The following is a 27,065-nucleotide window of genomic DNA, read 5'->3' as shown; positions in this document are numbered from 1 at the left end:
CAAAGTCTCAGCACTTAGAGGGTGCAGTCTTACTAACATTTCGTACATTTCCATTCATATTTATTGATCTAGAAGTTGTTATATTTTCAGTTCTATTTCTTTTAGTTTCCCAGCCACTATGTGGCATGTGTGAAAATGAAATGGAAATACAGCATTCTTTTTGGTATTGCTGTTTCCAGTAGCAGCTAGAGAATGAAGAAACGTCCATTTAACAGAAAAGTTTCATCTTGGAAGAATGTAATTCTGATTTTGAAGTTAACTAAAACAGATCAACAGAATGATTGTATGTTCTATTTGCCCTGTTTTTTTTTTTTTTTTGGTGGTGGGGGGGTACCTACTGTTAATCTTTTGCAAATTAAAATGACCAAATATACAGTATCATAAATCATTTGATTTCAAAAACTAAGTAACTTCAAATTAATCTGCTTTTGAGTTTTATGTGCATTTATTTAATTTAAAAGACTGACGGAGATAGGGATGGCCTTTGGCCAACTGTCAAACTGGCGAATTATGCATTTGATTTATTCCTCTCAAGCTTCCCCAGGGATTCTGTGTTAAAGGTCCAATTTCCTTGCCCTTCTCAAAGCCTCTTTTCCTCTCAGATATTATATATAAGTATATTTGGTCCTCAGTATCCATGGTCTCTGCATCCCGTGTATTTAACTAGATGCTGATGGAAAATATGAAAAACAAAACAAAACAACTGTACTGAACATTTACAGACTTTTACTTCTAGTCATTATTCCCTAAACAATATAGAATAACAATTATTTACATCGTATCGAGTATAATCAGTAATTTAGAGATGACTAAAATATATGGAAGGATATGCATAGGTTATATGCAAATACTATCTCATTTAATATAAGGAATTTGAGTAGATTTTGGTATCCCTGGGGGTCCTGGAACCATTCTCTCATGCATACTGGGGAATGATTATATATACATAGATATTAATATAGATCTGAATACAAATATGTGTGTATTTTTCTATAGAAATATTTTTATTATTTTAGTTTTTTATCTCCAAGAAGTACCATTTTGAAGAGAATTTGTAGGGGAAGTACACCTTCAATGGTTCCAGAGGGAGTTTGGGGATCACCCCACATGCATAACTCTCTCCTCTCTTCTATGTGCAGCTGCTCTAACACAAGCATCTTAGAAAAGTTCCAGAAAACATCTGTGCAGATTTTTTGAGTGCATGATTTCCTGGTTTTTTTTTTTTGTTGTTGTTGTTGTTGATTTTATTTTTTTGAATGTGAGACTCAGAATGTGTTGCCTGCTTGAGCCTCAGATTGTGCAAACACATTAAAAGGTACAACATAATAACCTACCTTAATTTCTCCAGGTAAATTCAGTTCAGACATAGGCTAAACCCCATCTGCTGAATGCTACCATGTGTGGATTGCAGATGATCTTTGTAGGTTGGCATGCAGCAGCCTTTGATTTGATAGTGAATGGCAGTCTGTGGACAGAGTCCCTGACAGGGTGAAAAAGGGCAGAGACTCTTATACAGACACTCCCATGAAGGCATCATGTTCACATTGCTACAGTGATGGCTGTTTCATACTGCCATTATAATGATGCCATAAATTTTCTGATGAGCTAAAACATGAAGGAACAGAGGATTGATCTGAAAGTCATATGGAGAATTTCCATCTATAAAATTATATCTTCACTTTATTGTGGGTTATAAATGTGGTATCCCAGTGACTGTTCATCCCTGTTAAAATATGTTATAAGGAGGTTGTTATAACTAATTCCTAAAATCTGTCAATGACTCAAACTTAGAAGGGAGCCTGGCAAAAATCTCACATAGGAGAAATTAATTCAAACTGAATGCCTGTTTCTAGCTGCAAGTTCATCTCACAGCTAAGTCTATATAGGAATTTGTGACTCCATTTCTGTACTTTCTCCTCCATTCTTTTTCCAGATTTACTGAGACTGGATTCTCTACATTGATTATGCTAAAGGAAATAATTCCTGATCAATTCTGAAATATACATTTCAAGAGACAACACGATCCAGTCTTTCATTATAGAACAGTTTTATGCCCACCATACTTAGAGCAGATGAAATCAGTTGCAGATAATTTGTCTATTTACTATTTTATGTGATAGGCATAGAGAAGTTGGCAAAAAGAATAAGACAGTTTCTTCTTATGTTAACTGAACAGAGGCAAAAAAGTTATAAGGTGTTTTTTTTTAATAGTAAAAATGAATTCACTTGCAGTCTAAAAAATATAAATAAGAAGGAAGAAAGAGCACAGATATACTATTTTTTTAAAGAGAGAGAGAGAGAGAGAGAATTTTTTAATATTTATTTTTCAGTTTTCTGTGGACACAACATCTTTATTTTATTTTATGTGGTGTTGAGGATCGACCCAGCACCCCACGCATGCCAGGCAAGTGTGTTACCGCTTGAGCTACATCCCCAGCCCACAGCTGTACTATTTCATGTTATTCTGTTAATGGGGATTTGTACAATGTACAACATAGAGATTAATTTGAAAGTCTCAAAGAAGAAAACCACTAAGCACATCTGATTTAGGTCACTGAAAAAGTTGTGAAAATATGCATTTGAGTTTCAGCTAACAGTATTAAGTAAGCTTTTTGAAGTTCAACTATGAAATGAAATTAGGAATATATAAAAATCAACTAAGTGATTTTATTCAAAGATGACCAATAATGAGAGAAATTTAAATCATTTATTTAGATGTTTATGTCTGTCATCTTCTACTTTAAAATTTCCATCTTGAGAACATTTCTCTTACCAAAAAGTTATTTCCAGATTGTCTTGCTCTCTGAGGAGCCCCATATGTAGTTACTTTTGGGGGATATATATAAGTTCTTCTCGGATTTTTGTGCTATATCATGTTTTTTAAGTACAGGCAGATCATTCTCATTTCCATAAAACTTGTACATAAGAAAAATGTGAAAAATTCTAAAACTAGTTTTTAAAATAATTTGAGTGAATCTACAAGTTGACATTTATGATAGAATGATCTGATCAAAATAATTGCTGGAATAACAGAATAGAAATTATAACAATGATTGGTTGGTGCTGAGTATTCTATTCCTTTTAGATTTTCTGATTCTCGAAAGAGACAGTCAATTCTTTAAATTTTAATATTTTAATAGACATATTAATTGTACACATCTGGAGGCACAATATGATGCTTTGACACATGTATGCAATGCATAATCATCAAATCAGGGTAATTAGCATATATAGTACCTGTAGCATTTATCATTTCTTTTGGAGTGAAAACATTCAAAATCCTCTCTTCTAGCTATTTTGAAATATTCAATACAACATTGCTAACCTTAGTCACCCTACTGTGCAATAGAACACTGGAACTTATTCTTCTTGTCTAATTACAGGCTGCTTGAAAATCACTTTTCACTCAATCCACAGGCAGTGAAGAAAACAGAAAAGTGTTGTGACTGCAGAGGGGTTATGCTGAGTCCAGAGGCACTGAAAATCACTCCCTGCTCCTCAGGGTCTTTTTTCCACAACTGGAGAGCCAGAGCAGAAGGGGTTGGGGCAATTAATACTATGCAAATTGAATAATTTGGATGGTGCTTAGATTGAGACCAGACCAAATGACTATAATGGTCTCCTAGTTGAAGCACTTGCTCCCCTAATCAATGACTAATGCTGCTAGCTATTGAAGCAATGTTGAGTGAGGCAAATAAGACTCTGGCTTCTAGAAGTTTGCATTTTAGTGGGTGATACTGACAAATAAGCAATAAGTACAAACTACATAGACGGTGAAATAAATACAGATCATTATTAATTCTACGAAGAAAATAGAAACAGGGAAAGTCTGAGAGGGTGACATTTTAGTTCAAGTATGTCTGTGAGGAGTTGCTAAATCTTATAATGTGTGTATAACTGCGTTATCTCTTATTGGACTTCTTAGTAGCATCCAATACTAATGACCACTCCAGCCTGGAGACACTTTTTTTCTTTTTCTTTGCAAGTTTGTCTTTCTCCTCCTGCTCCTTAACCCTAGCATTACCCTGAGTCATCCCTTCCTCTTTTTCTAAGATCTCAGGGGTATCTCATGTTCTTTCCTCTCTGCAGATACTGTCTGTATACCAGTTTATACTCCGATTTATGTCTCTAGACCTTATCTTAGTCTCAAGACCTGAACCACTGTACTTATATTTTGTTTCTTGTGAGCCCCTCAGATATGTTCCCTCCCAAACTGAACTGATGACCAGCCCCAATTAAACATCTCCCTTTCTTCCTGGCCATATTTTATTTCTTAGTGGATGTTGATTTGACTCTCTGGAAATTCAGACCTGAAATCTGGGACTAATCTTTGTCCTCATGTTCAATTGCTTGTCAACTATGACTGATTTCAGCTCTGATCTTTCAGATCATTTTTCTTCCTACCTAGGGTATTAATTTGGGTCCTTGCCAAGCCTCCCTTAGCTGAGTGCATTGACCTCGTATGTCAGTTTCCCTGGGTCCTTACAGAAACAGCACACCAATTGGGCATTCTGAAGAGAGCTTAGTTAAGGCACTATTATGAAGGTTGGAACATGGTGTAAAGAAACACTAGGAAAAAATGCAATATCTGAGGCATCTTGGTTCATGGACAGGGTGGCTCCTAAACGACAGAAATTTATTTCTCCATGCTGAAGGCTAGAAGTTCAAGAACAGGTGCCAGTATGGCCAGATCCTGGTCAGGGCTCTCTTCCGGATTGCAAATGCTGACTTCTCTGTCATCCCACATGGCAGATTGGGAAGGGATATCACTGGTCGCTTTTTTGAAGGCACTGATCTCATCATGAGGGCTCCACTTTCCTGACCTGATCACCTCCCAAGGTCCCCACCTCCTAAGATCAATCTCCTGGGGCATTAGGGTTTCAACACTGAAATCCCAATACAGACCACAGCACTATGCCTGGTAGATTTTACCACCCTTAAAGGGGCAAAGAGGGAGAGCAAAGACCAGGTAGAGACACAAAGGTGCAGAGTTGTGTGGAGGAAGATGCTCAGTAAGAACTGAACTTCAGCTGGAGGCAGTCAGCTATTTGTAAATACGAGGGAAGGGAGCCAGTGAGTAGATACCTTAATTTCTCTTACATTTTCCTCTTTGGCATCCCAGTACTGCTCCCCATTGCCTGAAGCCAACTGAAATCAGAGGACAGAGGAACCACCATTTCAGGCCCCAGAGGACAGTTCAGGGCAGGTCAAGGAGGAGTGCATCCCAGGAGCAAATAAATTCTCTAACATGCTTTCTCAAGTTCTAGCCACTTTTTACTGTCTTCCTTTATCTGCTTTGAATCTAAACAAACAAAACAAACACCACCACCATTTTTGTCCTCTTAATTGATATTTGTGAATGCCATTTTTCCATTGGCTAAAAGGTGTTAATGAATCTCCAGCTTTCAGTACAAGAAGGAGCATTTCTACAGGGCATCCGAGGTCCTTCATAACCTACCTCTCTTTGTTCCTTTAACTTTATCCATCTAATTTCCTTCTTAGATTTTTAAGCTTTTTGAGGGCAGATTTGTCATATAACTTTGAGAACTGCCAGACACACAAATAAGTATCAGCTATATTTAAACATTTATTATAAAATATTCAAGACCCCTTAAGAGGTCTAAAGCAATATAGTGAACATCCATGTAATCACCAACCCAGTTAGGAAACAAGCTAATAATAAACCTAATTTCCTTCTTTTCCTACCACGAAGGTAATTTCTATACTTAAATTCCTTTTTTTTTTCATTCCTATATATTTATTTATGTTTCTAATATGGGTAGTATGTATTCCTAAATAACTTATGTTTTGCATGTTTAAAATTTTTATTGTGATGCCACACATATTGCTGATACTATTAATCATAATAATTTGAGTGAACAGATGAATATATCCAAACAATTTTTCTTTACTACTAGCTCCAAAACTCAAGGTGGTATGAAGAATTCTAAGATGATTCCCAATAACCTACCTAAGGGGACTTCCCTTGAGTATAGGCAGGGTCTTTGTGTGAGATAGGATATCACTTATATTAGTAATATTACATATATCCATTCATCACTCACTCATTTATACTCACAGTGAAAATACGTGTGCAATCACTTACACTAATAGCAAAGGCAAAAGGATTTTGCATATTTAATGAAGGTCCTTAATCAGTTGCCTTTGAGCCATTTAAAAGGGAGATTCTCCCATGGAGGCTTGGCCTAAGCAGTTGAGTTTTTGTGGGGATGGTAATTAGCAGACATGCTCTTTCTAGCTTGGAAGAAACAGCATGCTGTGAACTGTCTACAGAGAAAGGTGGTTTCTAAGGAGGGTCTCAGTGCTTCAACTGCATTCTGAATTCTGACAACAGCCTGAATGAGTTTGGAGGAGGATAATGAGCTCTAGTTGAGATGCCTTGATTTCAGAAGACTCATGTGTAGACCCCTGGGCCAAGGAAACTGAAATAATAAAGTGATGTTGTTTTAAGCAGCTGAATTGATGGCCATTTATTTGTTTTCTAATTACTTTAGAGTATGTCCTTTATTAAACATCTTCCAGGAATATCTTGAAAAGATGAGGAAAAACGTCTATATATTAACAATAATAGTCTATTATTTATTATTGTTGTTGAATACTATTAGGATCATAATAGCAAACATTTAATTTTTAATTGTTACTTTAAATTTTATTTATAATATTTATTTATACTATTAGAAAGAAAATATTTGCATGCCCAAGGCTGGGTACCATGTCAATGGAACTTAAAAACATTTTTTTTAAGTGCTAAAGACGAATTTATTGACTAAAAGCAATAGTGTTTAGCTTTGGAGAAAGAAATGACTGATGTTCAATCAAAATATATCAGAGGAAACAAATATGGGAACAAGTACTTATTTTACCCTTGGTCGTTTTTTTTAACTTGAAGGGGAATAGACCTTTTGAGAGGTCTACAAAGAGAAATAGACCTTACATTTGCCTTAGGGTATGAAGCAAGAAATGTTGACAAACTTCTCAACTTGAATGTCAGGGTTGGTGGCACAAATAATGGAAAAATGGTATAATATCTTCTATAAAGAATATATTTTAGAGGTAGGCATTTATTTATGAGACTCATATATAAATTCATTTATGGACTATACTTATTGGTATTTACTATTAATGGGCAGTAAATGGAAGGGAAATTTTGCTCACTTCTGTGCTTTATAATATAATATAGTTTTTAAATGTGTTTATACTTGTTAACTCTCAGATATTTGAATACAAATTTAAAAACATTTTAATCCAATGTAGAATCTGGGTGCCAGAGACTGTTGGGATATAGTAGAGCTGCTTGAGAGTTCTTCTCATGAGGACCAACAGGTGTAATTTGTATTTAGGGCAATCATCCCAAGGAACAAAAACTTTGGAAAAACTTTCAAAATCTTTATTTTAAAATATTTTGATTCAGCAGGGTGTGGTGGCACAGGCCTGTAATTCCAATGGCTAGGGAGGCTGAGGCAGGAGGATTGTGAATTCAAAGCCAGCCTCAGCAAAAAGCTAAGCTACTCAGTGAGACCCTGTCTCTAAATAAAATACAAAATAGGGCTGGGGATGTGGCTCAGTGGTTGAGTATTCCCGAATTCAGTCTCTGGTACCTGTAGGGGTTTTGTATTTGGGATTGGGGTTCCTGATGAATTCATGGCTGTGGCATGTTTGGTGCTTGGGAAAGTTTTTGTGTAAAGGCATAGGATGCCTGGTTGTTATGGTAATGCCCTCCATGTTAGAGTCTTATCAGCTTTGACTTTAATCTTAGGTATACAATTTCTGGGAATAAAGGAGCTTGCTTGCTTGATAACTACAATGTTTCATCAAGTTCCAGTGCTCCTGGAGCTGCCTGCCTAACAGTAACTTCAGACAATGGACCTTCTTGAGAGTTGCACAAAGCTTCTAACATTGCATATTGTAACTGTGAAATGTAACTCCAGAATAAGCAACCTTACTGATACTGTAAACAATAATCTCCTTATGGTACTAATGACCTAATTTAAACTTGGACAAAGAGCCACTCTGCCACCTTCCCTGCCTCTGCATCTTGGGGAAATATATATATATAAAATCTCCAATTTAAATTATTGTGCTCATTCCTGGTGGCTAGAAGTGAGTTTAAAAAATGCCAATACCCTGTTACCTTGATACTTATGCTCCTTAGGCAAATACTGACAAATAGATAAAGCAGGACTTTCAGGATATGGTACATGCCACCCATGCTCTCCCCAAGGCCCTTCACAGGCCAGACCACAGCCATTGCCCAGGTGTGATGGTGGTTATCTGGTGATGCTGGAAGCCTCTCTCTTCCCATGAGGAAGCGGTTGAAATAAAAGCTGCCATCTGGAGGAATTTCTTCTGGGAACTGAACATACGATTTTGTACCTCTTTTCCCTCTAACTGTCCCTGGATTTTCCCGTTGCTCCCATGTCATTCTTGCCCATAGGGTGACCTTTCTACCTGAACTTACTGCCCGTGGCATGTCTCACCCAGTGACTCCACTTGCTTCTGTCACCAGGTGGGCCCATTCTGGCTTGATTCCTGGGAGCTACCTACTTCTAACCTCTGGATTCTTCCTGCGTTACTCTTTTCCTTCTTTCAGATACTCTCGCCAGCCCTAATATTTAATCTGTAAGAGTTGAAATGGTAAGTTATTTCAACACCCAAATACAGCCTGTGAGTACTGTATGTCCCCTTCTTATTAGAATCTCCTCCCGGATATTTGAAAACTGAGGAGTCGAGAAACTGGAGACTATGACTGGGATCCTTCTGTGAGCTCAAGGCTCTAGGGTGGTGGTTCTTAGAAAGATGTGGCCCCCTCACCTTCATAGGGAATATTTGGAATAGTTCGTCACCTGTTGGTAGAGCCTAGGAATGTTGCTAACCAGCCCACAATTCTCAGAACAGCACCTCTCCCAACGTGGAATTACCTGGCTTCAGATGTCAATGACACTGAGATCTAGGAGACACTATCATCAACTGCACTTCCTGATGTATCCTCCCCAGGGGAAACTTATTTCCAGGTAGTTCCCCCGCCATAATCCTCATCCTCTATAAATAACCACTTGACTTCCTTCTCGCCTTCCATTTTCACAGAAATTATCTTCTTTTAATTCCAAATCAAGTGGGGCCATCCAGATCAGTTTTTATTAATGCTTTCTCCTTGCCAATCAATGGGGAAAAAGCTCAAACCTCAAAATATAATGTAATCAAGAAGATTTTTTCCAGGATTCTACCAAATGACTAGGAGTTATTCAATAGCATTTCTGGCAGTGAAACAATCTGTCTCTTAAGTGTGTCATCCATCCTTACAGAACCATGAAAGCCTTAAAGACAACTTTATAATAACAAGGGGTGACTCTCAGGATGAGATCTCTAGAGCTCTCAGGTTCATCCTGGTAGAACTGGGAGAAGGTCAGGGGACCTGACCAGAGAGCACTTCATCAATTCATCAATTGACTATTTTGGTATTCAAGAGTTATATAGAAGATGAAGTTCAATGCAGAGAAGAAAATCAATTTTATTGTGTCCCACTTAGTCCTCACTTTCACTATTAATATCTTATAGGAAAAGGAAACTTGGAAGTTAGCAAAAGGGGTCCCAAGAAGATGATCCACATAACATAGCAACATGCCCCCTTGGGGCATCACTCTCTCTTTTTCTCCCCTGCCCTCTAGCTTTTCCCTTCCACTTTCTCCCCCTCCTCCTGCTCCTCCCACTCCTTCCCCCACCCCTTCTCCCCCTCATCCCTCCCCCTCCTCTTTTCTCCCCACTTTCCTTCCTTCCTCTTATTACACATCCCTAACACCTTTCATGCACAGGGTCAAGGTTCTGGTTCCGACAAGGAGTTCAACACTTTCAAAATAAATTTTGATAAACTGGACATCCCAGGACAGCAAAACCCAGTGAGAGGAAGATGGAGAGCAGCTGCTCGTTGGCTGTAGCTTTTCTGGACAATGAACAGAGATTCTTTCCATGCTTCCTCCCGTTCTTGCTGGGCTTATGGGTTGGCTCTTGATAGATTCCACCTGGCCTGGTTGCTTCTCCTCCTCTTTAATTTCTGAGACTATGTGGTCAGTCTTGGTGACAATTCAGTGAGAACCATTCCAGCCTTTGAGGGTTCTGTTCAGGCTGTCAGAGCCTTGCAGAAGCACTGTCATTGAGGCTGTAGCTGATTCATTTATTTATTCTCTAAGGCATAAATTCTGTTCACCCCCTGGTATGGCTGTCAAAAGCATGCTTCTCACCTCCAATAGAATTTGGAAAGATCCTGTGGTAGTTTTACAGCTTAGACATCATGGGGTTATAGAAAGACAGAGCTGCAAACAGTAGCTCTTCCTCCATCATTTTTTTCTTATTTATTTATTTATTGTTTATATATGACAGTGGAATGCATTACAATTCTTATTACAGATATATAGCACAATTTTCATATCTCTGGTTGGATACACAGAATATTCACACCAATTCGTGTCTTCATACCTATACTTTGGGTAATAAGGATCATCACATTCCACCATCATCAATAACACCCTCCCTCCCTGTCCAATCCTTCTGCCCTATCTAGAGTTCATCCATTCCTCCCATGCTCCTGCTCCCTATCCCACTATGAATCACCCTCCTTATATCAAAGAAAACATTCGGCATTTGTTTTTTGGAGGATTGGCTAACTTCACTTAGCATTATCTTCTCTAACTCCATCCATTTACCTGCAAATGCCATGATTTTATTCTCTTTTATTGCTGAGAAATATTCCATTGTGTATATATGCCACAATTTTTTTTTCCATTCATCTATTGAAGGGCATCTAGTTGTCTCCAGAATTGTGACTTGTGCCGCTATAAACATTGATGTGGCTGTGTCCCTGTAGTATGCTTCCTCCATCTTTGTCAGCAGTCCCTCCTGTCCCCAAAAGTTGCTTGGCACCCTTGTGGGTCTTGGTGGGGGCCTCAGAAGACCTGGTGCAGTTTTTTCAGGTGCCCAGAAGAGGTGGCCAAAGTGGTGGTGGCAAGGTGGGCTTCAAGCAGCCAAGGGGATGCTGAGTGCAGCCTGGAACCATCACCATGTCATTTATTGAGCTGAGCAGCCTTTGTGGGCAGAGGATGCTCTCAACAGTATAGTGATTACCCAGAATTTTTCATCTTCTGGCTGCAGTGAAGTAGAAAGTTGATTGAGAATCAGGGCAATTGCTGCCAATCCAAGAGCCAAAAATAACTGGACTTTATGTCCCCTTTGCTTTGACCATTAGGGATTGCAGGCTCTTAAAAGAAATAAGAACATATTCATTGCTTCTATTTGAGTGAATTAACTCTCACAGAATTAACTCTGGTGCTTGTCCACTAGAAAGCTTGCGATGTGAATGGACAGTCATCGGATGGGCTCAGGAAGAAGCTCCTAGCTGCCTCCCCTCCCCATTTCCTAAAAGCTTCTAGCTGTCCAGTCATATACAGAAGGCTGGGAGATTATAGAGTTTGTCATTCAATGAAACATTTGTCTTTAGCATGTCCTGTTAAAGATATGGATCAAGCAGTTCAAATTCTACAGTATACCCAAGTATGTTAGTTTATGAAAAAGAAAATCTCTTATGGGGAGGCTGCCAGTGACTCCCCAGGGGTCTTTTTTCCTGCCCAGAAGGGTATAAGCCACCAGAGAAAATAAGTCAGAAATAGTGAAGAACAAAAGACTCAGAGCCAGAAAGAGTTTTGAAGCAGAGTACCTGATAGATTCAGCCCACACAGGAGCTGGAGCTGGATAATTAGAAAATGGCTCCAGTGGTTGCTTTAAGGGGGTACATCAAAGGCTGGTATAAGGTTTCAGGAATGGAGTCTTGCTTCACGATATCTTGGCAGTCAGAAGGTTGATGGGCATCTTGGCAGGTTACACCCATCTCTGAGAGGCTGTGTGACTACAGCAGGTCACCCCATCTCCAGTGCTGTGTGGGACCAGGCAGAGCTGAACAGGGCTCACAACGTGTCTGGGTGATCTTGGCCACAGGAAATTTCCACTGGAAGTTCCCAGACACCAGATTCTCCTCTTCACTGGCTGCGATGCTGATGTAATCCACACATAGCCCATGGATGGCTCTTGACAATCCCTAATACAGACATTTTGGTAAATGGCATGCAGAGGGGAGGTGAGTTCTTCCTGAGGTGTAACAGGACATTTTTTTCAGGAGCAAAGATTTTGTAGAAGGTTATGGAGGAATGTTAGGAAAAACAAAACCGCAGTCCAGAGATGTCTATTGAACACTTGAAATATAGTTAGTCTGAATTGATGTGTTCTTGTTTCATACACTCAGACCACAAAACATGTGAAAATAAAAGCGTAAGTATTTAACTTTTTATATTAAATACACCCTAGAAAGATAATAATTTAGGTATACTGGGTTAGATAAATATATGTTATTCAAGTCAATTTCACCTCGTTCTTTTTACTTTTTAAATGTGGCTACTAGAAAATTAGATATAGATACATGGCTGTATTTTGTGCTCAAATTATATTTCTATTGGTCAGAGTGACAATAGATGTAAAAGACTCGTTTTATCTTGTTAAACACTCTGTTCCTTTAAGTTTGAGTTTGATTTTTATACAGTATTATTTTCAATAGTGGCAAGTGCATATAAATGTTTATTGTATTTTATTTTTCTTGAACTATACAAAGACCAGAAAGATGATCTCTCATCTGTTCACCATCCCAGGGGAACACACCCATTCACACTTGTTAGCAGGCAGTCTCTGAGAGGTGCAGGTTCACTTCCTTAAAAGTGAGCCAGATTGGTTGTACACACTTGAAATCCCAGGAGGCTGAGGCAGGAGGATTGAGGCCAGCCTGGGAAACTTGGAGGGACCCTAACTCAAAATTTAAAAAAAATTAAAATGGCTGGGGATGTGACTCAGTGGTGAAATGTCATTGGGTTTAATCCCCACTACCACGAACATATAAAAACAAAATCAGAACACAACGAAACAAAACCTCCTCCTCCCCAAAAAGTAACCCCCCAAAACCAAACCAACCAACCAAACAAGCCAATCCCCAAAAAAACAAATGCTGAAAGTTTTCTCTGATATAAGGGGGTTGACTCATAGTGGGATTGGGAGGGAGAGCATGGGAGGATTAGATTAATTCTAGATAGGGAAGAGGGATGGGAGGGAAAGGGAGGGGGCAAGGGATTAGCAAGGATGGTGGAATGTGATGGTCATCATTATACAAAGTACATGTATGAAGACTTGAATTGGGTGTCAACATACCTTATATACAAACAGAAATATGAAAAATTGTGGTATATTTGTGTATAAAGAATTGTAATGCAAAAAAAGTACATGTACAAATTGATGTGAACATACTTTATATACCGAGATACAAAAAATTGTGCTCTATATGTGTAATAAAGATTGTAATGCATTCCACTGTTGTCGTGTATTTAAAAAAAATAAAATCAATTTAAAAAAAGGGAAAATAAGATAACAAAAACACTGCCATGAGAAACAGATGCACATGTCATGAGCCTCAGTATTATAAAAATCAATTTTTAAAATTAGTTTCATTATCATAAAAAATTTTGAAACAAAGTGAGACAGTTAAGGTTAAATAAATTTTAAGGTTTCTTTAGGTCTAAAATTCTGTGAGGCTCTATGCTACAAGATTACTTCACCCCCTTATCTCAGGTATAGTTAGTTATCTGTCGGTTCAGTATCCTCAGATTCAACCCACCTCGAATGGGAAATATTCTAAAAAATAATTTTGTCTGTACTGAACATATACATTTCTTGTCATTATTCCTAAACAGTATAACAACTATTTACATGATGTTTACATTGTATTAGGTATAAGAAGTCATGTAGAGAAGAGCTAAAATATATGGACAGATATGTGTAGGTTATATGCAAAGGTTACATCATAATTAGGAAGATAATTTGAGCAATCTTTGATTTTGGTAGCAGTGTGGAGTTCTAGAACCAATCCTATGTGGATACCAAGTGCTGGATATGAGTAGTTTAACAAGAAGAGAACTTGATTGTTAAATGTTAGTCATAATTTACCAACATATAGTTTTTGTGATTTTTTTTTTAGAAGGATCATCTAACATTAGTTTTTCTTTTAACATTTAAAAAAACATTTTAAAATTGATAGGATTCATTACTAAACATATATTTAAGAGTCCTATCTTTGACTTTGGATTTTACAATGTATTTAGCAGATTGATATTATCCTGTTTATATGACTTTCTCGTTTTCTTTTTAAAAGATTAATATTTACATTAATATTTTAATGTGTATATCTGTATGTATTTCACATGTTTTCACATATCTTTCTTTTTTTGTATTAGGTAAAGCATTATAATCATAACTTTTGGAAAACAAATAGTCACATGGCCAAATATGGAAGAAAGGACAGAAAAGTTGAGAAGCAATCTGACCTAATTAATATTTCAGCAGATCTATGAAACTATTCTTTCAGTTTTATAATTTCACTTTCTTACTCATCCAAATTATATTTAATTATTTTTCTAGATGCACATAGATGATGAGAGAAAGTTACTGTCTTTGACTAGTGTATGTTCTCATCTCTATCATACTTACATCCTAGAAAAAAATTGTATTTTATGTGGTATAAAGAAAGTACATAAGAAAATGCAAAAATTATAGGTGTTTTCTCCTTTATGATAGCTCCTCTTAATTTTTTTGACTTTATGGTAGAATAAAAGCCATGCATTCAGTAGAAACTGTATTTGAAGTTTTGAATTTTGCTCTTCCTCCAGGTAGTGATATGTAATATGCTCTGGTGATGCTGAGCACTGCAACCAGCTGCAGCTCACAGTCAGCCACGTAACTGCATGGTCACCTCATATAAAACAAAACCTTGGTTTTGGATGAGGTTGCCCAACTATCTGCTAATGCCAGTGTTCTGAGTGTTTGTAAGGTAGGCTAGGAGAAGCGATGACGTTTGTAGTTTAGGTGTGTTTAATGCATTTTTTACTTACAATATTTCCAATTTATTACAGGTTGATAGGGACATAACCATGGTAAGCCAAGAAGCATCCATAATCCTTATCTGATCATGGACAATTTATAAACGTTTACCTGTTCTATCTAAAGTTTGGGAGACATTTACCAAAATTAAGTAATTATTTCTGAGTAGAGGTGCTTTTAAATTTTCCTTGTGCATATTTATATTTTAAAAATTGCTACATAAATAATCCATGCTAATTATAGAAAACTTAGGAAGATAGAAAACAATTAGAATCAAATGATAGCATCACAGTTGCACTAAAATGGAAGTTGTGTGAGGATGCCTATTTTTAGTACTGTACCAGCTAAGAGGTGGAGGTGTTTGTGCATTGGGAGATGACACAATAGCTGTCATATATATGTATGCATGTTTGTATATATCCATGTATATTGTATCTAGATTGGGAATGGTAAAAAACTTGAAATTGTGATGTTTTAACATAAAGATCAAAAACTTTTTAAAACCTAAAATCAGAGGTAAAATTTAAGTATTAATAATGGATTTTAGGAACTGAATGTTTATTTACTTATTTTGCAATGGTGTGCCTTAAATACCAGGCCTTATGCATTCCAGGCAAGTGGTCCACAATGAGCTCCTCCCCCTCTCCTAGAATTGAATAATTTAATAAACTAATTTTAACATAATTTGAGGGGTAGGTTTTTTACACTGTTCTAATATGTTGACTATATTATAAGAAATGCAACCCTTCATTGGCTTAGGCATAGAAATAAATACACCCTCCATTTAGTTACTGCTCATGATAGTAATTATTTGTGGTAAGAGGAATCATGAGCATGCGGCCACTATTTATCCATCCGTACCCTGCTTCCTGGTTTAATAACACACTTGCCTGGCAAATTCTTTTCTTTACTCCTACTTACTTCCCTTTTAAAGCATCTAGTTTGTAACTTTCATAATTATTAAGGATGAAAGTCTAAAAGAGTACCTATTATCACCATTATTTCAAAGTACATTTTAAGAGGGTCATCAAGTCTTATTGGGTATAAGATAGAAATGAGGTATCATTATGGGAAATACTATGTTTGGCATGGGAGATAACTTCATGATTCAAATACTCACAGTCAACTAAGAAGTGGTTAGAAACAATAAATAAGCGAAGTAAAGAAAGTTACAAAACTAATGTTCAAAATTCAATATCTCTCCTGTATTAAAAAAATAATCAGCTAGGAAATATGTTGTAATAAAAGATTTGCTTTAAATTGGGAATCCAGAAGATGAAATAGCATGAGCAAATTTAGTAAAACATACATTTCGGTGTTCGTTTTGGGAAAAAAAAATAGTTCTAGTACATATTATAAGCTAAAGCTAAATTTTTTGTGTACCAAGAATTCTTGACAAATCAAGAAAGGCAAGCAATGGAATAGAAATATGGAACCAAAGATGTGTTCAGTTAATTTACTGACGAAAAAATAAATGGCCATTAACATAAAATTTCAGGATAAGTATATCGTTCTTTTGCTTCAGTCTTAGATAGTCATTACTGACTTTGGCCATGAATCTCTTACTTTGTTACAATGCAAATAACACAGGAATCATAGATAATGCTTATTGAAAGTTTTGTATTCTGTTTACTTCAGGAAACATGGAAATGAAATGCACAACCTCTCCATGTTAAGGGTAGCTGAACCCCATTTGGGGGGAGTTCAAAAGATAAGGAGGACAGTGAACTTGTTGGATTTTTAAAAGAATTTGTCCCTCAGAAAGATTTCACATGTATACCTGCATTTCCTTTTGAGGAATATGCATGAAGTGAAAAGCTGATAAAGTCACTAGATAATAAATTTGTGTTCTGTAAATGAAAATGAGCCAGTTCCTTTGCTTTACTTCCCACCATTTCGAACTGCAAATGATTTATATGGTGCCTAAAATAATATAAATATTTTTCTGTGGTATTGGCAATGATAAATTATCCAGAGATAGTCATTACTGACTTTGGCCATGAATCTCTTACTTGGTAACAATGCAAATAACTCAGGAGTCATAGATAATGCTTATTGAAAGTTTTATATTCTGTTTACTTCAGAACACACGGAAATGAAATGCACAACCTCTCCATGTTGAGGGTAGCTGAACCCCATTTATGGAGAATGTCCACATGAAAAGCAAGCACAGTCATACCATGCAAAAAATAGATCAACATTAGCACCACTTACCAAAAAATCAAACACATATATGCACACAACAAAAAACAAAAACCTGTTTCATTTGTATGTAGTTATAAAGATTATACTTTCATAGTAAATCTTGGCATTATCCCAAGTAGATATTGCATGTGAGATGCAAACAAGTTCTATTTTACTTGTTTCTCCTATTGAGGGTTTATTGTTTATTTATTTAAAAAATTTTCATTAATGTGCATTAATTATAGATCTGTATTGATTTCTTTGGGATCAGCTGCTAGAGAGTTATTATGTTCTTTCAGAAGCATCTTATTACCTTGATTTTTTCATATTTCTTATTCTCCTGTGTTGAGATTTGTGCATCAAGTGGATCAGGTGTCTCTACAACTTTTGTGGAGTAGCCTGATCCACCATAGGGACCACCACACCCATTAAAGGACTAGCCACATAGTGAATACACACTCTGTTTGGAACACAGAGTGGGTCTTTCCAATTCTGCCACTGTATGCACTGTGTTCAAAGTCATTAATCACAGCCAGAGAAGCTACAGGGGGACAGCACTATGTTACCCAGCTGGAATTAGAGCCAACTGGGCATAACAAATCAACACCCAAGACACATCCTTGGGAGAAAGCCTTCATGAATTGTATTTGGCCACCCCCATTCACATGTACCCAAGGGTAGGGAACAGACAGCCAAGGGTTGTCAGGGTCCTCTCACCATGTCACTGTGGCAAGGCAGGAGTGGAAAATAAAGTGCACCTTCCTCATCTTGTTAGTAACAGGCACTTGAGTGCAGCACAGTGAGGAGGGGCAGCTGGAACCCTGTGGGTACCTGCCTTTGGTCCCAGCACTGGTGTGAGTCCACATGTGCCTGGTCACACCTGTTCTCAGGGGGCAAGGACCTGCTCCTGGTTCTCAATGGGGGTATCCTCTGTTCTCTGTGTTCTACCTACCCCTCATCCCTACAGTGCAGGCACCCTGGGCTTATATCACAGTCACTCTGCTTAGGACAACACGTGTGTCTGGTATATCCAATATGTGATATTGGATTCTTGAGGAAGATACCCTTGAAACCATAATAGCAGAATGTGTGTGGAGTCTCAGAGATGGGGTGTGCAGGGTTTCTGATCCCTAGAACAATTCAAACAACAGTAGGTCCCTTCTCAAGATGGCTCCTGGCTGTAGCACCCTAGGTGTTCTTAGGAGATGATGTGAGATTCTTTCCCAAAGCAAGACAGCTGTGCAGATTTCGGGTTACTTATCTAATTAGGCTCTAAGCTTGTAGGGATGGTATAACTTACAATAAAACACTTTTATTTTTCCTAATAGCCACATTATTTTTTCCCCAAAATATTTCCAAAAGCACAGTCTACATTTGTACAGTATGAAATATATGAATGTGCATGCTACAGGAAGGCACTCAGTGTTTCAGCAAAAATAAATAAATAGATAGATAGATAGATAGATAGATAAATAATACAATGAGCTAATGCAGGTGATACAGTGACTCATTGGTCTAATGCTGGTTCCTCTTTTCTCCAAGGGCTTGATCATCTGAGTAATCAGCTGTCTTTAGAAATTACTTTTCTTTATTTCTTCAATAAAAAATGTAACATTTTTCTTGTAGGAAATTTTGTTTGCTTCTTTTTTCCCCCTCCTTGGCATTGTAGGCAATATTAGGTGTATTAGTCAGCATTCTCTAGAGGAACAGAATCAACAGGAAGTAAAATTATAAAAAGGGATTTATCTTTTTTGCTTCTGCAACCAGAAGCTGGATAGTCCACAATGGCTGGAGAGCTAGAAGAACCAGTAGCTGCACAGTCCAAGAGGCGGAAGTCCCAGAATAAGAGGGATCAAAGGTGCTACCCTAGTCCGAGACTGAAGGCTTCTGCAGAATCACTGGCAGAGTCTACTTTGGAGGGGTGAAGAAGTGCGAGTCCGATATCCTCAGATGATCTAGCAGCAGTCAGGAACCTGTTCAAGAAGAATGGAGCTTGCATCTACTGCTTCTTCCTTGCTAATCATTCCTAGACACACCCTCATTGACACTCCCTTAAGCCTCTTAGTAATTGGCTACTCTTAATCCAATCAAGTTGGCATTTCAAATTATCCATTACATAGAATATAGAGCACAGCTACAAATTTACTGAGCTTGTGTTGATTTTTGGTGACAGGGCATTAGGTATTGTTTTATGTCCTGAATTTCTGTAGATTCACTCATAAATTTCAATTGCATTTTATTTATGAAAAAATAAAAGAAAAATAATAGAAATGATAGTTTCTATAATTACTTAATCAAAACACTGCTAGGTGAAGAATCCATCCATTAAAATTATAATACAGATATTTTGATGGAAAACACGGTGCTTTGAATAAAGTTTGACAAGAAATATGTGTTGGTGATTGGAGAATACATTCAACTGTGAACCACTGTAATGGATTTGGATTTTTGTTAACAATAAAAACATTTTCAAAAAACCTTCAAATTAAATTGTTTGATCTCATATTTTAGGTTACTCATATTCACAGTGAATTATAATGTTAAGTTGTATGTTTTACTTTTGCCATAATTTAGATAAGTACATAAGAATATGTGGAAACATAGATTTCTCACACATTTTATATATTAAAGAAAGATTAATTGCAATACATAGTATCTTTTCCTTCTCTTGGTTGTGGTTTTGGTCATAGATGACCAAAAGCATCTTTAAAAAAATTTTAATTGTAGATGGATACAGTACCTTTATTTTGTTTAGTTTTTTAATGTGGTGCTGGGCGCTCTACCACTGAGCCACAATCCTAGCCCCTAAAGCATCTTCTGTATAAAACAAATTGACTTCTTTCTCTTAAATACCACATCCTTGGGAAAATTAAGAAACTAGTCCCTCAAATTGTTTCCTGTGGTCGGTGGTTCATATGAGATTGAGATTACATATATTGATCACATTATACACATCCCAGCAGAAGTGTAAATTACATGCACACACATATTTTATTCTATGTGCATTAGAATAATCATTCTCTAAGTAACAACATTTCTGTGGTGGTTGTTTTGGGATCTAAAGGAAAGTGTATGAATTGATTTGGAACAATAAAATGAGAGTGTGTACAGAGAGAGTAATTAAATGAGAGATTCTCTTAGGACAACACATGTGTCTGGTATTAATCATATATTAACTAGCTATGTTGATTTCAGCCTGCTTAAAAATTTCCTGCGCACATGGTGGACTATAAATTTTATTGGATCCTTGGCTAAGGAGTATCCATGACAATTGGCATTATCTCTGGCTGGCATCACTTCTAATGCTGTAGATTTATTGTTCTGCCTCCCCAGTGGCCAGAAGAACTCTAGGCAGTCTGTCACAAATGGTGAAGAGTGGCTTGGGTAACATCACTGGGAGTCACATAGTGGCTTCAGATACTATTTGGGGTACTTAGCAGTGAAGCCTGTGGTGAACAGGTTAGGAACAGATAAGACTGGAGATTTGTGGGCTTCCTGTGGCATTGTATGTAATGACTAAAATGATCACTTGGCTGAAGCACTTCCGTTTTCCTAATCAGTCACACACACACAGAGAAAAAACAAAAAAAAAAAATCATCATACACTAAAAGTGAGCCCTCCAGCATTTGATTCTAGCCATAGCTGTTAAGAAGCTTTGGGGGTTTTTGATATTAGAAGACCTTCAGAGATAAGTGTACTAAGCCAGTTAGCACACATTTAGACATGCCACCACAATTTAAATTTGAAAGAAATTTTAAGTGTATTTATCCAAAAATATGATTTTCATTTGCCAGAGTACTCTTTTCAAAGCTTTCAAAGGTACAGAAAGGTGATTTTCTGTAACTTGGTTTACTGTTCAAATCCAATTTAGTTCTGCCACCTGTTATTTTTCTCCTTGGATTTTTTTTTTAGAAGTCATTTTTAGAGCCTTTGATATTACTATATAAGAGCCTCACATCCTATGGTGTAATTGACTCTGGGTTTGATAGTTCAACAAATACACAATGAGAGTCCATTGTGTGCCAAAAGCTGTAATGTTTATTTTTCCAAGGAAGCTGCTTCAACCTAAGTGTTTGCAGCTCTCCATCTGTTAGTTTAGGAATTTGTCCCTTTGTTACTGTGACAATATTGATAATTTCTCTTTTAGATGATAGGCTTCAGGAGATGGAGAATTTTGCCTTTGGGTTTTTGATGCTCTTCTAGTGATATTTTGGGGATAACTTATTATATTTTTGAATAGATTAATATAGCCTTTCTAAATAGAAAATTAAAATTTCCAAATTTAGCGAACCATGTCACCATGTTAGTAAATATTTTTCTACTGTGCAGAGCATTACACTTAAAAGTGGAACGGTTAAAATGTTTGCAGAATCAGCTTCTCATTGTGGAATTGTTTGTTTGTTTTCTTTTTAGTCTTCTGAACAACAATCAAATCAGAAAGATTTCCAGAACTGCTTTTGAAGGACTTGAAAATTTGCTGCATCTGTAAGTTCTAAGAAAAACCAACAATGGCTTCTTTTGTTGACTGATTATTTTTGCCTTCTTGATTATTTTAACCTAAGCAATTCTTTACCTTCCTGAGAAGTACTGGCAACCTTGAAACAGAACTGTTAAATGAACATTTCTAAGGACAGCAAAGTGTTTCTTTCAATAGATCGTGCATCTGAGGACATTTGAATATTAATGCACATTTCTATCCTTCCACCCTTGACACGCAATTCTAAATTGGAGAAAAATAAAAACAAAGTTTAATCAATACTTCACACTTATATCTAATTAATCAATGATTATAAAAAATCCACAAATCTGAAAGGAACTTTATGTTAATAATTCAGTCATCTAAGACCTTTTGAGGCTGGTGAACACATTACAAGTAGGAATGTTAATCAACTTGGGTAGGAGAGAAATTTTGAAAAAAAAAAAACAGCTTATAAATATGACCATTGACAATTATCAAGCTTTTGATGTATTATTATTGATAAATGAATAAAAAACACTTAAAATGATTGCTTAAGTCAGAAACCAATGCATGTTGATGAAATGAATGTTGGATGGTGGAGAATGGATAGGCTTATGTGGGAGGCTGAAGAAAGTAAGCACAGGGACACTGGTTTCAGGTAGGAGTGAGTCCTGCAACTTCCTTTTTAAAAAATGTTAAAGACAACTGGAGGTAAAGCTTAGTAGTAGAGCACTTGCTTGGCATGTGCCAGGCCCTGGGTTTGATCAGTAGCACTACCAAAAAAAAGTATTAAGGAGGTAACTAACATTTTTACACAAAAAATGTCTACTTGTAGATCCATTAAGCAATTGGTTTAAAAAGTGATAGTAATTCTTTTAAAAAGAAAATGCTGTCCTACTTTTGCTCTAATTTACATATCTGTTGCACTTTGCTGAAATGGAATTTCAATTATACACCAACCCAAGAGCTTTATAGCTTTCTTGTTTTGAGATGCCCCAGCCCTAACACACAGGTCTCCCATAACTCTTTCCATTAATCCACCATAATGTCTTGATTTGCTGCCCTAATCTTGCACAGCCAATCTAACATGATCTGCAGGTGCATGCCACTTTTGATCTCTACCAAGCTTTTAGACCAGTGCTGTAAAAAGTCTGCTCTTTGTTTGTGAAGAATCTTGACTTTCTCCCTGTTTTTCATCTTGATCCTGGCCTGTGGTTCTCTACTTACGGGCATGTCAAAAGTAACTCCCTACAGTGATAAAAGTAGTAGACTAAACAAAACAAAAAAACCCTATGACTTTGTACATAATGGTTTAGAACAAATTTCATTATTAGTGCTAATACTAAATGTGGAAATTTAGTTAAATTATAGCTGTTAGTAGGAAGTTAATATTGGATAAAATGCTCATTGTTGCTGATGTTGGATCAATTATAAGCACAAGAGTACCATATGATCTGGATGAAAATAAGAAGAGCATTTCATAAAACTTCTATTCAATGTTATGACAAGCTAAACATTGCTTTTTAAGTGAAAGATAAGTCTTTGGGCTTCTGGAAGGTAAATGACTTATGAAAAGGTGAGGATAATTTATAAATGTGTATGATGTGGGTGATGAACACTTTCCCATGGCCACTGACGTGCGTCTTTCCATGTTTTCACTAACATTGCCAAGTGAGCATTGCTTCTCAAACTGGAGAAGTTCCCAGACAGAGGGCTGTAGGCAAGAAGACCCACTCAATGTACATGGTACCTGCAAATTCATCTTCTACATTTCCTTTTGCATTTTAACCTCAATCCCTTATTATTTTATTTCTTCGAACACAATAAGCACACACACACTACCTCTTCAACCTGTGCACAGGATGCTAATTATTTTCTGCTTGGCTATATTACCAGGCATAATGTCACTGTACTCTCAGTGACTTAGGAGAGGGAGGCAGGAGTATTACAAGTTTGAGGCCAGCCTAGGCAACTTAGCAAGACTCTGTTTCAAAATAAAAATTAGAAAGGGCTAGTGATGTAGCTGAGTAATAGAGTATCCCTGGAGTAAATCCCCAGTACCATAAATACATAAATAAATAAATTCAGCATTTTCCCTTAGTTAAATCTCAGTTTTAATATCACGTCCTTTAGGAGTCCCTTTAAGTCAGTTAACATTTTTTTTTCCTCTCTCAGGGTGTCTTGTGTATTTCATTTATTACATACATTATACAAGGGCTGGGGATGTGGCTCAAGCGGTAGCGTGCTCGCCTGGCATGTGCGCGGCCCTGGGTTCGATCCTCAGCACCACATACAAACAAAGATGTTGTGTCTGCCAAAAACTAAAAAATAAATATTAAAAAATTCTCTCTCTCTCTCTAAAAAAATTAAAAAAAAAATTAAAAATAAAAAATACATTATACAAGTTCATTTTTCTTACCTATTTGTTACCTTGTTTATTTTTGGATTTCCCCACTGGATTCTGTAAAGACAAATGGCCCTGTGGCCATACTTCTTTCCATTTATTTGCCATTTTATTCCAGCATCTAGAACTAGTGTCTAGAACAGAGTGACTGCTCACAAAAGATTTGTTAAACAGATGTATGAACATAAGGTGCTCAGTAAATGCTTGATATTTGATTGATTAAGCCTCTTGGCTATGATGTGTTAATTAATCTTATGAGAGACGAATGATAACGCTATTATATGCCTTGGATTTTTCAACAACCTGTGTATTTATCCATTATTTATAGTGTGCCATTTCCCAAGGATTTCTAGTGTTATATTACATAAAATAGTTATAATGTTTTCATACTGAGGAGCTCAATTTTCATTAGACTTTATATACCAAAGAACTTCAGTTTTACCTTGCCAAACATAAAGGCTAGAATATTTTTTTTTCTCTAAGACAAAAGCATTGCTAAACTCATGTGAAATTGTAGCGAGTTTTGTCCAAAACATATCACTGATTCCCTTGGGCAAAAACAAATAGAAGTATCCTAGGACAAATTTTGCTTTCAGATTCACACAAGAAAGTACAATTGTTTGAGAATATCCTTGGGAACTGTGGTTCATTTAAGGTTAGCTGAATCTTAAAGCCAAGATATATTGTAGAAGTGGGAGCAAAATATCCCTATTCTTCGATTCAGCAGACCAGTTATCTCTTAATAGCATTGTCAGTATTCATTATTGTGAGTTAATCTAAGGATAGACTCCAAAATAAAACTTCTTGTTAAGAAGCATCTTGGTGTCCCAATAATAAGGATCTTATTATTTATCAGCATTGATAATTGAAGAGGTTTTTAAAAAGAATTATTTGTAGGGGGAAAACCCTGGCGTGTTTCTGCGGGTTTGAGATGAATTGAGCATCATTTATTAGTATTACAAAAAGCGAAATGTATCCCACTTTCAAATCTGTGATTCTGTGTCTGGCTATGGTCCCCATTTCCTAAATTTGGTTTTGTTCTTTGAGTTACAGTTTCTTCCTTCCAACGCAGCCCCTGGACATCTTTGTCCTCATGAACTCTCACTCCTGAATGCTACACCCTATCCACAAGTTCACCTTCTTAAATCATTGTCTTGATGTGTCACTTGCAATTGTGTACTCAGCCTTTTCCATCTTTTGTGATTTGGGTGGGAGGGGGCACTGGAGATTGAACTCAGGGGCACTCGACCACTGAGCCACATCCCTAGCCCTGTTTTTTAGTTTATTTAGATACAGGGTCTCGCTGAGTTGGTTAGTGCCTCGATTTTGCTGAGGCTGACTTTGAATTTGGGATCCTCCTGTCTCAGCCTCTCAAGCTGCTGGAATTACAGGTATGTGATACTACACCTGGTGCTTTTGTGAATGTATTTGAACTCTGTCTCATTTCTTTTGCAACGTATAGATTTTTAAAAAAAAAATAATTTTTTTTTTGTTTGTTTAAACTACTGAGCAAGAAAATGTCATTGAAGAATCTGATCTTAAATGATGTAACTTTGAGGGACTCAGCTCTCACCATTTTTGGCTATACTCACTGCCTGAGTTTAATGACAGTCTTACAAACCGAGTGAAATTTGCATACGGTTTCTTGTTCATTATGTCAGCATAATGAACCTCTGCAGGATTTAGTGGCTTAAAACAAGGAAGAGTTTTATTTTTTCATGCTTGATTCAGGGTGGTCTGGGCGGTTCTGGTCTGCTGTGGTTCAGACCTTGGGTTTAGAATGGCATCACTCACATGCCGCAATTCCACAGTTATCAGCTGGGAGGGCTTTTTCTTCTTTCTCTGGCCAGCTAGATTGTGCTTGTTCACACAGTGATCTGTCTCTAATAAAAGCCAGGGATGAGTGCTTTTCAAGCCTGGCTTTTGCTGTTTTTTAGTGTCCCATTTGGTCAATCATGCCACATGGCCCAAATCTAATTCCAGCACAGGAAGATCTTGATGAGTGAAGCAGCAAAATCATCTCATAAAATGTTATAAATCAGGGCTGGGGAAATTTGTGGCCCAAAGTGCAATTGACCACTTTAACATGAGGAGTAGAGTTTTCTAAGAGTTGAGATTCAGATTGCAATCACAATCAAGCCCACTCTGGCTCTGTCACCAGGATGGACTTTTCTGATGGGTACAGTAGTTGCTCAAAGGGAGAAGAGGCCTGGCCTCTTCTGGGAGACACAAGGGGTGGAGGGCAGGTTAGATTTGATGGAAGGAGCAACACTTTTACTTAATTTTGAAAGGCTGTATGAGAAGAGGTAAGAAATGGTCTTCTATGATTTGGTAATGGGCAGTATCTTCAGTGGCTGGATGGAGCATTGATGAGAGATGAGACTGGTGAGTTTAATATGCGAAATAATAGGGGTGAATGGTTTCAATGCCTGGCTGCCTGCCTTCCTGTTTATAACTCTTTCTTTCTTCTAATCATGCCAAATTAGCTTCTATTCTTACTGCTCCAATAAAAGTGCTTCAACAACGGCCACTCATGTTATTAGACATATTGAACATTTAACATTTAACATTTAACCCTGCCCCATGGTGTCTCTTGTTGGCCACACCCCCCTCTTGATTCCTATGGTGCTCTTGATTTTCCTTTTCCTGGTAAGGCTGCTCAAATTCCTTCATCCCGGGCTCTCTCCTGTACTTTGCCTCTCTATTGGTGAGCGTATCTGCTTCCATGGTATCAGTCATTATCCAAATGTTGCTACCTCTTAAATCTTTATTTCCGGCCCAGATTGTTTTTATATTTCCACACATACACCTATTTCTTTACTCAGTATTTCTACTGACATGTTCCACAGAATCCTTAAATTGACATGACAAATATTTGTCATGTCTTTAATTTTCCCCTTCAAACCCACTCCTGATTTCCCCTTCAAACATGATGCTTCTTATTTGGGGAAATGTTTGCAGATTCACACAGCCATCTGAACTAAATTTCTACATTGGCCTCCTCCCGTTTCCTTTACCACGGTATCTAGTTATTTTTC

General features: G+C 37.1%; 1 protein-coding gene across 1 annotated transcript in view; it reads left to right on the top strand.

The window, feature by feature from the left end:
• Pxdnl (peroxidasin like) overlaps positions 1-27,065 on the top strand; it is a 471,071-nt gene that overhangs the window by 181,347 nt on the left and 262,659 nt on the right. Inside the window, exon 3 of the mRNA XM_058573993.1 lies at positions 21,578-21,649. Coding sequence (XP_058429976.1) covers positions 21,578-21,649 — 72 coding nt within the window. The remainder of the gene's footprint in view (positions 1-21,577; positions 21,650-27,065) is intronic.

Source organism: Marmota monax, unplaced genomic scaffold (assembly GCF_021218885.2).
Source record: "Marmota monax isolate L192 unplaced genomic scaffold, Marmota_monax_Labrador192_F-V1.1 WCK01_AAM20220418_F8-fsc00044, whole genome shotgun sequence".
Taxonomy (NCBI): Eukaryota; Metazoa; Chordata; class Mammalia; order Rodentia; family Sciuridae; genus Marmota; species Marmota monax.
Note: the sequence above shows the minus strand (reverse complement) of the source record. Positions and strands in the feature narration are given on the sequence as shown.